The following is a 15193-nucleotide window of genomic DNA, read 5'->3' as shown; positions in this document are numbered from 1 at the left end:
CCAGAGTTCAATTCCCGCCTCAGGCGACTGACTGTGTGGAGTTTGCACATTCTCCCCATGTCTGCATGGGTTTTCTCCGGGTGCTCTGGTTTCCTCCCACAGTCCAAAGATATACGGGTCAGGCGAATTGGCCATGTTAAATTGCCCGTAGTTAGGTGCAGGGGTAAATGTAGGGGAATGGGTCTGGGTAAGTGCGCTTCAGCGGGTCGGTGTGGACTTGTTGGGCCGAAGGGCCTGTTTCCACACTATAAGTAATCATAGAAAGCATGGGAACTCAACCATCTGCAAATTTCCCTCCAAGCCATACACTCTCCTGATTTAGAAATATATCGGCATTCCTTCTGTATCAATGGATCAAAGTCCCAGATTTCCATTCCTAACAGCACAGTGGCTGCCCCTACTCATCAAGCACTGCAGCAGTTCAAGAGGCAGCTCACCAACATTTCCTCGAGGGAATTCAGGGTTGGACAACAAATGCTGCTCTATACAGTGACATTCACATCACATGAACGAATATATTTTAAAAAGTAGTTTACACATGCACTCGTGCTGTTATACCCATGGCTCATTTTTAACTTGTACTGTGCCCAAATTACATATGTTTGGTTCAAGGTATCATCATAGTACACATTATATCAAAGGTTTATTTCATTAAACCAACATTGTGGGCACAATGTGCATTTTAAATTTATGATACGTATCCGTGTATATGTTCAATGAATACAGATGAGTTTATTCTGCACATTGTTATTTTTGTAGTATTCACATCAGTTATATAGATTGATAAATTCTTGATGTCACAAGGAATTAAGGGCTACGGGGAGAATGCGGGTAAGTGGAGTTGAAATGCCCATCAGCCATGATTGAATGGCGGAGTGGACTCGATGGGCCGAATGGCCTTACTTCTACTCCTATGTCTTATGGTCTGGTAGACTGAAGAATAGATCATGAAAATAAAGAGATCATTCTAAAACTTATGAATTATTAGTTAGGCTTCAATTGGAGTACCATGGACAATTCTGAGCATTACATTTCAGAAGATGTAAAGGCATTAGAAAGGGTATACAGAAGGATTATCATGTTGTAATCAAGGATAAGGAATCTCTGCTTTAAGGGAAACAGTTCTAAATTCTTACACACCTGAATATTTAGAGGATTGGTATATTTTAGGAGAAAACTATTCCCTCCGGTGAGTACATCATTAACCACAAGTCATAGATTTAAAACAATTTTGCAAAAACCAAGAGAGATGAAGATTGTTTTCCACTCAGTTGTTTCCATCTGGAACAGTCCATCTTAAAAATTGGTAATCATGATTCCATGAATAATTTTAAAAAGGGATCGGATAGGTTCTTGAGAATGAGGAACTTCAATTAAAAATGGAAAACAGGCCAAAGCACCACTACGTTTTCGAAAAGCCAGCAAATGCCCAATGGAATGAATGGTCTCTTTCTGTGCTATACCTAAAACACAATACTCGTTCAATCCAATATTCCTTTGAAGTGTCAATTTATTTGCTCAAGTTCCAGTACAGAGCTAAAGCATATAATCTTTTGACGCATCAGAGTGCTGCCAACTGAATAAAGGCAAAATTCGTAATTATGAATCTGTAAAAATTTATGATATGAAATTCTGACATTAAAAAGTTTAGCTGCAGAAAGAAATATAGAACTGTTCACGGCCACTATAAAAAGTGTTATTGGAATTGCTTTGCTGTTTGAGAGCTGCATGCATGTATTATTTTTTAAATTGGTTAAAGTTAAGCTTGGCTGTTTGGGTTTAAAAACTAATTCATTCTAAATACGTTCTCCTCAAAATCTTGACCAATAACTCTTACACCAAAGTAAAAGACAGTTTTACATACGATATTGAATTATGTCACTAATTTGGATTGGCATAGCCTCTTCAACCATTTCATACCCCCTTAGAACACTAACATTGTCTTCTTTCTGCTGAATCTTTGTGTGCAAGAACTTTGAGAATCAAAGTGAAGATTGGTTGGTTACACTTAATAGTCACCAAGATTCACTCTGTTTTCAATGGGGTATACAGGGATTAAATATGAAAACAAATTTCATTACCTTCCTTTTCCATCTGTAGAGTTTACAATACTAGCACCTAGAACATCTATTAACATTTCTGCTGAACCTTCATTGTCATTTATTCTGAAAGGAGAGAAAAAAAACAGTACTAGATGAAACATACATTTATTTGGACACTTACTAATAATTCAGATTATAGTGATTATAAAAAAACTTACACAGCACAATGCAATGGATTAAAAGAGTTACCATCCAGTTTTTGAAAAACCTCCTGTTCCAGCAGAAGTTCTACACAGGTATCGTGACCTGACAAAAGACAAGAAAGCTCTTTATACCACCTTGTACTTTTACACATGTTTCAATTTATGGAAATACTCCAGTCGTAGTCTCTCAAGGAAGTATTAGGCACAAGACATTGCAATTACAAGTCCATTTTTAGTTTTATGTTCGCGAATCCAATGGCCAAATAAAAGAGGGAAAATGTGTTGTTCAACTATTTTGTGTGTATTTCCTGCAGGATGAGGAATAAAATATTGTGCAAAGGGATATAACAGTTTTTAAGAAATGACAAAATATCCACAAAATATTAAAATTAACTGGGTTTTATAGATATAGTGATAATCAAGAGATCAATTTTAAGCACCAACATTAAAATAATCATTTAAACTCCTTGCTGGGGCAGAACGAACTTCTGTGAGGAGGAGGAAACTTCTTCTATAATGAAAAATCAAAATCTGTTATATGTGATTTCATGAAGTCCAAAGGAGGCAGGTAGTAAAGGAATCTGAGATTATCATTGTTCTCCATAAAGATCCTGGAACAGTGATTAGATTTACAATAGAGAATTAGGTTCAGTGATATTTAAATGTTGTTCAAATATTTAGTGGAGGATTTAGTGAACTAAAGGCAGATGAGATGCTCAAGTCTGCATCTCTTGATACACAGCTAAGTGCCTGTATAAAAATTATTTGGAGAAATTTCATTTTTCTAAGACATAGAGGTATGATTTGATGGCTGATGTGGATGATAAATGATCAAAGAACATTAATTTCGGACATGGGGGGATTTTCTTGTGAGGAAAGGCGGAGTAGTTCAGGCTTGTACTCATTGAAGTTTAGAAGAACATCTTATTCAACCATTTAAGATTATGAGGGGATTTGACAGAGTAGACAGAGAGTCCAGGATCGAGGGCATAATGTCAGAATAAGGAGATGCTTATTTAAGACAGAATGGAAGAGGAACTTTTCTCTCGAAGGAGAGACAATGAGTGGATTTTTTTTTAAACCAGTGAGCTCTATCGAGGCTGGACAGGCAGAGTTTTAATAAGTACAGGAATCAATAATTATGGACAAAAGGCAGGAAACTGTAGCTGAGGATTATCAGATCAGCTACAATCTCATTGAATGACAGAGCAGACTTCAAGGCCCAAATGGCCTACTCTTATTCCTATGGCTTGTTGGTTGGATAAGGTTTTGTTTGTGATGTGGACTTTCCAGTGGGGAAATGAACCACTCATGAAAATGCTCATTTAAACTGATAATGCTCAATTTAGTTTCTTGATAAATTTCAATGACCGTTTTAATTGTAATTTTTAAGTAACAGCTTCTTGACTACATAGGTTTACTAAGAAGTTTAAACAATTTTTTGTGTCTCTTTGTGGAAAATGTGACATTGAACCATTTCTAATATGCCATTTTTGTTTATAAAAGTGCACATGATAGCACCTAGAAAATACAATTACTCAAGTACTATCCCTTTAACAAGAGAGCACTACTCCATTTTGTGTAGATATTTAAAATGAGAGGAAAATGTTTGTAAACATCATGGAGGAGAATTCTGCAATGAGGTCTGGGTGTCCTTATAGACCAGTAGTTGAGAGTAAGCATTCAAGTGCATAGGTGGTAAAGGAGACAACTGGCATATTTGTCTTCATGCTGAGAGGATTTGAGTGAATGTTTCGGGGTGATTTGCTGGAATTACACAGGCCATTGGTGAAACCACACCTGGAATACTGTGTGCAATTTTGGTTTCCCTATCTGAGAAGGGACATTCTTTCTGCAGAGTGAGTGTAGCAAAGGTTTACCAGACCGATTCCTGGGATGGCGAGATTTATGTATGAGGAGAGGTTGAATTGGTTAAGATTATATTCACTATAGTTCAGAAGAATGAAGGGCGATTTCATAGATAGCCATAAAATACTAACAGGACTAGATAGGGAGATGCAGGAAGGATGTTCCCAATGGCAGGGGAGTCCAGAACCAGAGGTCAAATTCTAAGGATATAGGGTAAACCATTTATAACTGAAATGAGGAAACATGGCTTCATCCAGACAATGATGAGCCTGTGGAATTTGCTACCACTGAAAGCACTCAAGCACATTTTGTGGTTTTAAGTAGTTGTTTGATATAGCATCTGGGGCTAAAGTGATGAAAGGATATGGGGGAAATGTGGGAATAGGCTACTGAGTTGAAGGATCAGCCATGATCATAATTGTGCAGATACTATTAGAAAATAATGGATGAAAATAAGGTGGCAGAGAAAAACTAACAATGTATATTTTATATAAAGAAACAAAGCTTCCATAAAATGTAATTTCCAAATAAAAAGAAGGGCAAGCCGCAAAAAGGATATATTTCCTATAAAGAAATTAATTGTAGAACTGCCTTATTTACCATTATAACAAGCCCAGTGCAGAGGTGTGTAACCGTGATTGTCTGAAACTGTAGGAACAATATCCATTGAGGATGCAGCTTGAAGCAATGCCCCAAGTACTCCTACATGCCCGCAAGCAGCTGCCAAGTGCAGGGACGTGCGGCCCTTGCAGTCCCGAATTAAAAAGTTAGCATTGTGTTGAAGTAAAGCTTCCACGCACTCTTCGTGACCAGTTACTGCCTGCAAATCAAAATGTTTAAAGTAACAAATCAAATTTTGTAAAATATACAATTACGCTGCTTATGAATCAGATGGTAAGTTACATGCCTAATGTATATAGTTGCTATATAATTAAATTTACTTTGCTGATAGTAAATTCAATGATAAACCATTAAAAAGATTGTTTAGGTTTACATTTTTCTAAGTGAACAAATGAACTTTTACTCTTTTTAAAGAACTGTCATTAAGTTCAGTAAGCACAGGCGAATAAACCAAGAGCTACTTCGGTGGTTACAGCCAATATGGCAGACAAGAGTCAGATGTCTTTATAAGACTTTAGATAGGCCACACATTCAATTTTTGTCGCCATATTACAGTAAGGATGAGGCGGCTTTGGAAATGATGCAGAAAAGGTTTACCAGGATGCTGTCCGAATTCGAGGATATGAGATATAAAGGAGAGTCTAGGAAAAACTTGGACTTTTTCCACTGGAGTGGCGGGGACATGATAGGAGTCTATAAACTTTTGAGATGCACAGATTACATTGATGGTCAGATCTTTTTCCTCGAGCTGAAATGTCTAATATTAGGGGGCATGCATTTAAGGTGAAAGGGGTTAAGTTTTAAGGAGATGTGACGGGCAAGTCTTTTTTTAAACAGAGTGGTAGGCATCTGGAACGCACTACCAGGGATGGTACTGGAGGCAGATACCACAGCGGTGTTTTAAGGAACTTTTACATAAGCACATGAGTATACAAAGAATGGAGGGATGTGGACAAAGGGCAAGTAGAAGAGATTAGTTTAATTTGGCGAGGTAAAAACAATGACTGCAAATGCTGGAAACCAGATTCTGGATTAGTGGTGCTGGAAGAGCACCGCAGTTCAGGCAGCATCCAAGGAACAGCAAAATCGACTTCATAAGGGCTTTTGCCCAAAATGTCGATTTCGTTGCTCCTTGGATGCTAGTTTAATTTGGCGTCATGCTCAGCACAACATCGTGGGCCGAAGAGTCTGCTCCTGTGCTGTACTGTTATATGTTCTATGTCATCAGATGGTTTTCAACTGTGATATGGACAATCATGCACATTTCTGTTTAGTGATAGAACCATGCAGTGTCTTTTTAAACATCTACATGTCATATATTGTGCATTTTTCCACAAGAATATTTCCAGATTTCTAGACTTTATACACCTTAAATATTCATAACATATTATGAATGTAGGCGGCACGGTGGCACAGTGGTTAGCACTGCTGCCTCACAGCGGCAGAGACCCGGGTTCAATTCCCGCCTCAGGCGACTGACTGTGTGGAGTTTGCACGTTCTCCCCATGTCTGCGTGGGTTTCCTCCAGGTGCTCCGGTTTCCTCCCACAGTCCAAAGATGTGCAGGTCAGGTGAATTGGCCATGCTAAATTGCCCGTAGTGTTAGGTAAGGGGTAAATGTAGGGGTATAGGTGGGTTGCGCTTCGGCGGGGCGGTGTGGACTTGTTGGGCCGAAGGGCCTGTTTCCACATTGTAAGTAATCTAATCTATGTAAGTAATCTAATTATTAAAATCAGTTTTGTGCATACAGTTACAATGAATCAATTTCTGTTATTAAATTTATTATATCCTTGCTTCATCATTTCTATCTCTGCTCTGTGATCAGCAGCTAACAGAGACTGAAAAATGCAATCCATGCATGAGCTGCTGAGGCTGGAGTTCAATTTTAGGCAGCAACATTAGCCTCTTTCAAAGGCACCTGAGATTTCTTCATACAATACATTAGAAGCAGGACCATTAGAATCCACTAACCCCTCTGTGTAATGCAGTTCTCCCCCATTTGTCTTTGGCATCTACATTTGCACCCTTAAGAAGTGAGCATACACAGTCCGTATGTCCATTTAAAACAGAGAGCATCAGAGGAGTTCTACAATAAAGAAAACAATTCAAATTATAAATATATGACAAATTTACATGTTCCAGCAATTTTTAAAGCAAATATTTAGTATAAGAGAATTAAACACAATGTATCGGATTATGGATATAAGTAATAAAAAGTAAAATGGAGAGGAAAATAAAATATGGATTTGCGGAGAGTGATAGACACTGGGGAAACACTTTCTTTTAATTTCAAATTTATAGAGTAATTAAAATGTACTACAGATAGAATCCATCACTGCTTATCATGTGATTTAATTATTACAATAACTTTACTTCAGAGGTAGCCATCATTATTGCGATCCTATATCTCTCAACTTATAAGCATTAAATATGATTTATGATTATAAAATGCTATGAACTGGTCTGAACATTTTCTACATTAATAGCAAGCTGCTGAGAGAGTTGTAAATCTATTGTCAGTATATGCAGAATTTTCTTTGACCATTAAACTGCCAACTAAACTTTAGACATTTCCACTAATATATCTAAAAATGCAGTCAAAGTAGACCATATGGTCACTGCTTCTTTTGAACAACTGTGGTCCAATTAATAACCTACTTGGCAGCGGCTCTTGTGTAGGAATCCATGTTTTTAAATTTAGTTTGTATTTTTTTGAAGCACACTAACTAAAACAGAATCTGACTGAAACGGAAAACACCATAGGTAAATACAGAAATAAAAGAAACTCTTATACTTTCAAAGGACACAAAAACACAACTAAGGATTGAAATTTAGAACTTCTGGAAAACTAACTCTGCTCGAAGGATATAACGGGTAGCAGCAGCCAAGCAATAGCAGTTGATGAATTGACTGGTGTAGCACAAGCAAGTTGGGGAAGATAGTAACAGGAAGCTAAGAATAAGTTGCTGCAACTGTTTCTGTTGAAAGTAACACTGGTGGATTTACACCACTGAGAGGGAGTTGAACAGGTTCTGAAAATGAATGCGACCCTGACTGAGGAACCCCAGATTGTTGTGCCCCGTTGTTGGCTGGCTCCTCAGAGGAGAAGAGCTGAAACTTCTTGCGTGAAGAATAGAGTTTGATGAACTTTGTGACTTGTTGCGATTACTAATGCTAAAGACTGGTCTGATAAGCCAATTTCAAGATCGGTTTTAGTCGTACTATTAACTGTGCAATTTATAGTCTATCAATCAATCACAAATTGCTTACTAATTCACTTTTAACACGCAGAATATGATTACAGTAAAGAGATGGTATTGTTGACTTTTGTGTGTCAAACTTATTGAAATAAACAAAGGAATCTTGTAGCTTCACTAAGTCAGAATTGGGTTTTATGTTCCTTATTTTAAAAGATGTCACTAGTCTCTACAGAATTGAAACTATTTATATAAATTAAATAGACAACACATGAAATAATCCTTTAAAAAACTAACTGCATGGGCCAATGAGGGGTTGGGAAAGCATATTTCATTTACAAATGCGACTGAGCTAGCATTTGTAAATGAAACAAGTTACAAGTCTGTAACAGGTTGTTCATACTTCATAGAACATGGGGAAATCTGCATCTGTTCTACTTTCTACAGTTTGCTTACCTCCTTTCAAACCTACATTTCTCTGCACAAATTTTCTGTTCTCCCTGTAATTCCTCCTCAAGCTGTTATGCTTTGCTGCAGTTCAGCTGGGAGTAAAGGTGGCATTATTTCCAAATACTTATTCACATTAACTTCCAACAGGTATCACTGAACTACATTGCCATTGGGGGCAAAGGTCACTTCTCAAATCTCCCAACCTCCACCCCACCAGACATGATTTGTTGCAGTCTGCATTGCTCAGGTACTCAATGATTTAATCAATTCAAATATCTAGGGAGTACATGAAGCTGCTTGATTAAATTTCCTTCAAGCAGTTAGTAGCTTCAAATAATAACTTACTGAACATTTATAGTAAGAGCAGATAAATGTTGGCCTGCTCCCAGCTTCTATATGGCCATTTTGTAAACTGAGCCATTAAAAATACATATAATCAATCGTCATAAAGAAGAAAACAGCTTACATTAAACATAATTTGTTTCCCCTTACTTCCAGAGTAAACTTCCCCTTAAACATTACAAAAGTATCAATTTTTTCTGTAGAAATTCCATTAAAATATTTTACTCACTGTCCATTTCCATCTTGAATGTCCACTGCCGTGTAGAGGTCAGTATTACCTATTAGGAGCCGCAGGCATTCTGAATGACCATTTGTTGCTTAAAAAAAATAAAGTGAATGGAATAATTTATGAGGAAAAGCTTGTATCTTTGTCAATTAAAATAAATCCTGCAATGTCCAACTCCATTCACAACTTGGAAAATGAAGAAATTTAATGTCTGGACAACATCCAGACTTGAGCCAGCTTACGCCATAACTTTCAAGACAAATATTGGGCAATCATCATTTTCATAATTAAATAAACAGTCCAACAAATTGCCTGGATTTTCAATAGCATCACCATAAAACATGTCCTGGGAAAGGCACAGGCTGAGAACTTGTATTAAGGGATTCACTACATAACTCATCTACATAATTCTTTATGATTCTATATCATTTCAAACATTTCTTAAACATTGTGTGCTTTAGCAAAGAATATGCTCTTAATGTTGACTCATTCGATCAGATTAAAATGCATCTTAAATTAGATCTTAACTGTGTATGTATAGCTAATTTAGGTGTAACTACTGATGTATTAAAAAGGCTGCACGTTAAGCTAACATACAGACCCCGGAAGTAGTTTGCCAAGTTTGAAGTAGCAGAGCGCTTGCTATTCCATCCCATACTCCGTTAAAATGTCATTGATGAGCCTGACTAGTTACGAATTATGATAAAGAAGGTAAAATGGTTGAGGAAGATTGTACAACCATTAGGCTTGAAATAAATGAGTTCCACTGAAATTTGTGATTGTTGAACTGTAAGTTCCAGAAATGAACAACTTTTTCTTTATTTGCTATTTTTAGAAGCAGTTTTAAAAAAAAAAGTGAATTTTGTGATTGAGTTCTTTCCAAAAAAATAATGTTTTATTTTATAGCAAAGATTAATTCCAAATCATTGCCTCTTATTGCTTAAAAGGTTTTCTCCTCACAATTATCTACACCTCTTGCCTAAACTCTTGCTAGTTCTACAACTGTTGAAACTTTTCCACAATCCTCATTATAATTGCTATCCTTCCAAATTTAGTGGCTTTAACAACAGATGTTGTTCTCTCAATAAAGTTCAAACTGCTCCCTGAAGGAGCATGAAGAGCAGTACCTGCCTGCTGAAAATCACTTTATATATATATATATATTTCCAGTCTGAGAAGTTTCCCTTATTTTACACTTCGCACCTACCAGCAAATTAGTTTGAAATAATTATTTACTTCTCCCATTTACTTGTATGCTTACAACTTTTTAAACCTTGAAATGAAAAAGTAGCATGGATCAGGTGACTATTTTTCCATGTGCTCACTATAGTCCAAATCTTCTTGTCTTTAGATCATTGGAGAGAGGACATATAAATAGAGATGCACACTGAGTCTCTGAGAATGTCTTGATATGCTGACCTGTGAGAAAATTGAGGGCATTTCAATTTGCCACCAGCCATCTATCACTCCATCTCACTTATCCCCCTACAAATTATTACCTTATCAACTCACCCCTTCACTAACATTCAAACTGGATCTTCAAACTTACTGTCTTGCAGCTCAAGTTGTTTAAAAAAAAAGGCACAATTCTACACTAGAGCTCTGACGATGTTAGTAAAGCCAGGCTTGGAAGCCCAAGCACGAAATGCAGAGCGGTATCAAGGGGGAACATTCAGGCAGAGTGTCAACCTGACAATAATTGCCATTCCCTGGAAGATCTGGGTCATGTAAAAATGAAAGCACAAATTTTCATACATATTTTCCTCTGGTCATGTCATGTCATTTGCATGGATCAATGAGATTGTGTTTTATGAACCACTTCCCTGCAACATTCTGATGTCAAAACGAAAACTGCTTCAGTGGCATAATCTTAAAAAAAGCCTATGGAATCTCTGATGCATCCATCAAGTTCCTTCGCTGTTGAAAGTAATAGTGGGTAATTAAATTAATCTTTGTGCTCCACTAACAGATGCAGATTCAAGGGCACATTTGGCAAGGTGGCTCAGTGGCTGGCACTGCTGCCTTAGTGCCAGGGACCCAGATTTGATTCCACTCTTGGGTGACTGCCTGTGTGGAGCTTGCGTGTTCTCGCTGTGTCTGTGCGAGTTTCCTCCGGGTGCTTCGCTTCTTTCCATAATCCAAAGATGTGCAGACTGGGTGGACTGGCCATGCTAACTTGCCAATAATGTCCAGGGATGTGTAAGCTAGAAAGATTAGCCTTGGGGAATGCAGGGTTACAGGGATAGGGTGAGGGATAAGTCTAGGTGGGATCCTCTCTGGAGGGTTGATGTGGACTTTATGGGCTGAATGGCCTGTTTCCACACAGTAGGGATCCTAGGATAAGGAAAGTTGTGATATTACCAATTAGCTCTGCATTGCTAACATTAAAGATTTCATCACTTCATGCACAGCTACAAAAACAATTTAGAACCTCCCAAAATCTTCATGACCTGCCTGTTGAAATGCATCCTTGAATTTTTGATGGTGAGTTAAAACAAGCTGAATGCAACAACAGGCAATTTACTGCAGTTGTCATAACCAGAACTGGGAGGAAGCATGCATGAGCAACAAGCCAAAGTGGGAGAGTGAGCAACAGCCAGAATGAACAAGAGCCAGAGCGAGCTGGATAGAAAGAGATAACGAGATAGAGAGCTAGAGAGAGAGGGCTTGGGATAGATAGAAATAGAGATAGAGAGACAGAGACAGAGTGAGAGAGAGAGAGAGACTTCTGAAGTATAATGTTGCATGGTACTTCACACAAGTGTTGAACCAAATCGGAGACTAAGTTGCATAGGTAATATTGCCACCAACAACCAAAGTCTGGTTTTAGTGGCTGGGTTTAATGGGATTCTTCAAGGACTGCATCCTGAAGGGATGCTGTTGTCTTGGGCATTTGCACACAGGAACAGGAATGAGTTATTCAGCCCATTGAGCCTGCTCTGCTGTTCAATTAGACCTTAGCTGACCATTTAACTCAAGGCCACTTTTCACACTACTGCCTCAGTATCATTAGTTGTCACTTCTGTCTCAAACACATTCAATGACTGAGCTTCCACAGTCACCGGGATTAGAGAATTCCAAAAATTTTCCCTCATTTCAGTTTTAATAACTATATATTGATAAGAGGTAAGTTAACTAAATACCAGGGTCGGGCAGCATACAAGGTCTAATGGATGTAGGGTTTTGACACAAGTTAGGATACTGGGCAGAGTTTTAGATTATCTTAAGCTTATAGAGGCTAGAACTTGGGAGACAAGCCTGAACTGTGCTGGAATAGACAAATCGAGGAGGTCACAAAGTCATACATGAGAATATTTCAGCAGAAAAGGAAAGGAAATATAACCAGCAAAAATGCTGGAGAAATTCAGCAACTCTGAAAGCATCTGGATTCGTTTCACCTCTGTTAAAAGGCACCTCATAAGTTCCTGAGTGGTAGGTATTCACCGTAAGTTGTTAGCTATCTGGGATAAGGAGGGCTAAAGGGTGGGCACAGCTGATGATTTGCATTTGGGAATTATAGAGAAATTTTCTGGATGTTTTTGTAAGCTAATATCAAGTTCTCTAACCCTTCCGCCAATTATTTTGCCTTATACTTCTTCACGAGATTGTATGGTAAAAAGGTAAGGAGACAGCACATATATTTACACCAGATCCAGATGGTTGGATTCAGTATATGCAAACTGCCTTTGCTGTGCTACAATTCTTAAGTCCCATGCTGCAGCAACTTCCTACATTACACCATTAATGTAGATTTTGCACAAACATGATGAAAATTTGGTTAAATTCATTTGGTGCAATATTGTAACAAAATCTACACATACCTGCAGCATGAATTGGGGTTCTTTTAGTCACAAAATCTTTAACAAGAATGGATGCTCCCTGATTGATTAATACATCCACACACTCTACATGTCCTTTGAAAGCTGCTAGATCCAACGGTGTGCGACCATTATTATTTCTCACATCCAAATCTAGGAGAGACTGTACCAGTACCTCCAGTGCCTGGTGGTGTCCATGGTAAGCCTGAAAATGTAGAAAAGAGGTTTGTTTAGCACAAAAAAATGCATTTTGAATAAACATTAAAAGAAGTAAAACTGAATATTGTAAAATTATATGACAAAACCCGCACTCCCAAATATTGCAGGAGAAATTAATCCTTAATGTTCAAAAGTTCAGATTCACTTCCAATGGGAAATCAGTAAAATCACTTTAGAGAATGACATAGCTCAAATTGTGCACTGTTTAAATCAACAGCAAATTAGCTTATATTTAGAATTACAAACTATAATCGGGTTTGTATATTGCTTGTGGTTTTAATGTAGTTGGTGTGAGAAACAAAAGCTCACTCACTTTAATAATTTCAGTCCGAGACAAATACCTGAACAACAGCGTTGTTTTATTTATACACCTATAGGTGGGTGCTTTGTCTAATTACCAGGTAAGGCAATGACAAAATGCACAGTATATCCCAAAAAACCCTTGCAATTTATACTGTTTTTTCCCATATGTTTTCCTTATTCCATTGTCTGTTCCCTGCTTCGCTTACGTCACTCATTTCCTTAAGACTTATCCCACAACTTCTGTTTATCCTGTCTTGTCCGTGACAAACTCTTATCTCTGACTCCCATAAGGGTGTTTGACGTCAGTCTATTGTAGATTATTGATTAGGCATATCTTTTCTTCTATCAGCATCTATTTCCATCCAGAGGCCACTTTGACCTCTTTGATTAGGGTTAGTTCCTGTGTCTTGAGGAGGGGAAATAGATGCTTTCCTGTTTGCCCATATATCCACCATTGTTCTGTATTCACGTCTCATGCTAACATATCCTTTCTTTTTGCTGAATATGTATTTTCTCATTCCTGTTCTGTATCAGAATTTATACTTGCAGAAATAACATTAATTCATTTATATCCCACATTGGTAAACAAAATCATATTCCCCACTCAACATCATAAAGTTTCTGCTGCAATAAGTCAAAAATATGTGAAAAAGCTTTCTCAAAAAATTTATAAAATTACATTATGTTCAACAGGTTAGCTTTATGGCTAGAATAAAACAGTTACATAGGTGATTAAATACATTCCAGATTGTACAACAATTACAATCCATTTCTGGACATGAAAAACTCGTGATTTGACTGAAATGTTTGTATATAATCCAGATATACTTTAGACAGATATTCTACAAAAGCATTTGTATAAACATTTTATACTCACAGCCAAATGCAAAGGACTGATGGGTGCCTTGTTATCAGAATCATTCAGCATGTCCGTACCTGATGTTTCCATCAACTAAGAAAATAGATAAAATACATTAGAAAATAAATATTATGTGGACAAAGACAACTGATAAAAGTTCTTGAGCATGGCAGTATATATTCAATCTTAGGTAGGAAAGTATCAGTACAGAGCTAATATAAAGCTTCATGGGATAAACTTCAGGGGAGATGGCAAAACTAATGTCAATAGATTTTGTTAAGGGCTATTGAATAATTTCATAAATATTTAGGATCAAGAAATCCTGACTTTCAGGCAGATCTAATATTTTGCTTTCTCCAGCAAGTTGCTTTGTCAACAATGTGGAAGTCAGCACACAACCTTTTCATTATGGTCACCTGATGCACTTAAGGGAGTGACTTTAAAGTCTTTTCGCCCTTTTAAGATTTGTAATTATACATGTAAAAATCAAAGGATACTGTATCCTTTAACAGACATTTTGGAAGCAATGCTATTGCATCTTTTTTACACAACGTGAAAAGTGATGTAAAATATATGTTGCATTGTTTGATATCGTATGTAAGGTAACTAAAGTATCTTCATTCTCGAAAAATATAGGATTGAACTGACTCATATATTCAAAGTTAAAATAGTAACTAAATAGGGGAGAAATTAAGTGGGTTTTAAACATACAAAACAAACATATTTAGCACAAACTCTCATCCATGTATTAAAGGCTATGATATTAAATGACAGTTAGGATGCAAGATATGAAATGAATGTAATAATAACTTACTACATCAAGAGGAGTTTCATTAGCAATCTGAAAAAGTTGAAAAAACCCAATTTACTAAATGGTAAAAGCTCAAAAGTTTTAAGCATCCTTTTGATTCTACACACATCTAAAAATAAAATGAAACACAGGTTTAATTTATTTTTACATGAGCAGATATTTAATGCATGCATGCATGCACAGCATAAAAAATATATTGCTTAATTCTGGGCACTTGTCACTCTTTGGTGCCAG

At 37.1% G+C, this 15193-nt stretch overlaps 2 protein-coding genes across 2 annotated transcripts in view; both read right to left on the bottom strand.

Annotated features, from left to right (window-relative positions):
* LOC122550224 (serine/threonine-protein phosphatase 6 regulatory ankyrin repeat subunit A-like) overlaps positions 1-14998 on the bottom strand; it is a gene marked incomplete at its 5' end in the record, with an annotated part of 36971 nt that extends 21973 nt beyond the window's left edge. The window contains 8 exons of the mRNA XM_043690985.1: positions 2082-2165; positions 2261-2348; positions 4715-4934; positions 6706-6820; positions 8953-9040; positions 12771-12972; positions 14167-14241; positions 14963-14998. Coding sequence (XP_043546920.1) covers positions 2082-2165; positions 2261-2348; positions 4715-4934; positions 6706-6820; positions 8953-9040; positions 12771-12972; positions 14167-14241; positions 14963-14998 — 908 coding nt within the window. The remainder of the gene's footprint in view (positions 1-2081; positions 2166-2260; positions 2349-4714; positions 4935-6705; positions 6821-8952; positions 9041-12770; positions 12973-14166; positions 14242-14962) is intronic.
* LOC122549929 (serine/threonine-protein phosphatase 6 regulatory ankyrin repeat subunit A-like) overlaps positions 1-15193 on the bottom strand; it is a 162547-nt gene that overhangs the window by 77253 nt on the left and 70101 nt on the right. The window lies entirely within an intron of this gene.

The sequence above is a fragment of the Chiloscyllium plagiosum genome, chromosome 5 (assembly GCF_004010195.1).
Source record: "Chiloscyllium plagiosum isolate BGI_BamShark_2017 chromosome 5, ASM401019v2, whole genome shotgun sequence".
NCBI lineage: Eukaryota > Metazoa > Chordata > Chondrichthyes > Orectolobiformes > Hemiscylliidae > Chiloscyllium > Chiloscyllium plagiosum.
Note: the sequence above shows the minus strand (reverse complement) of the source record. Positions and strands in the feature narration are given on the sequence as shown.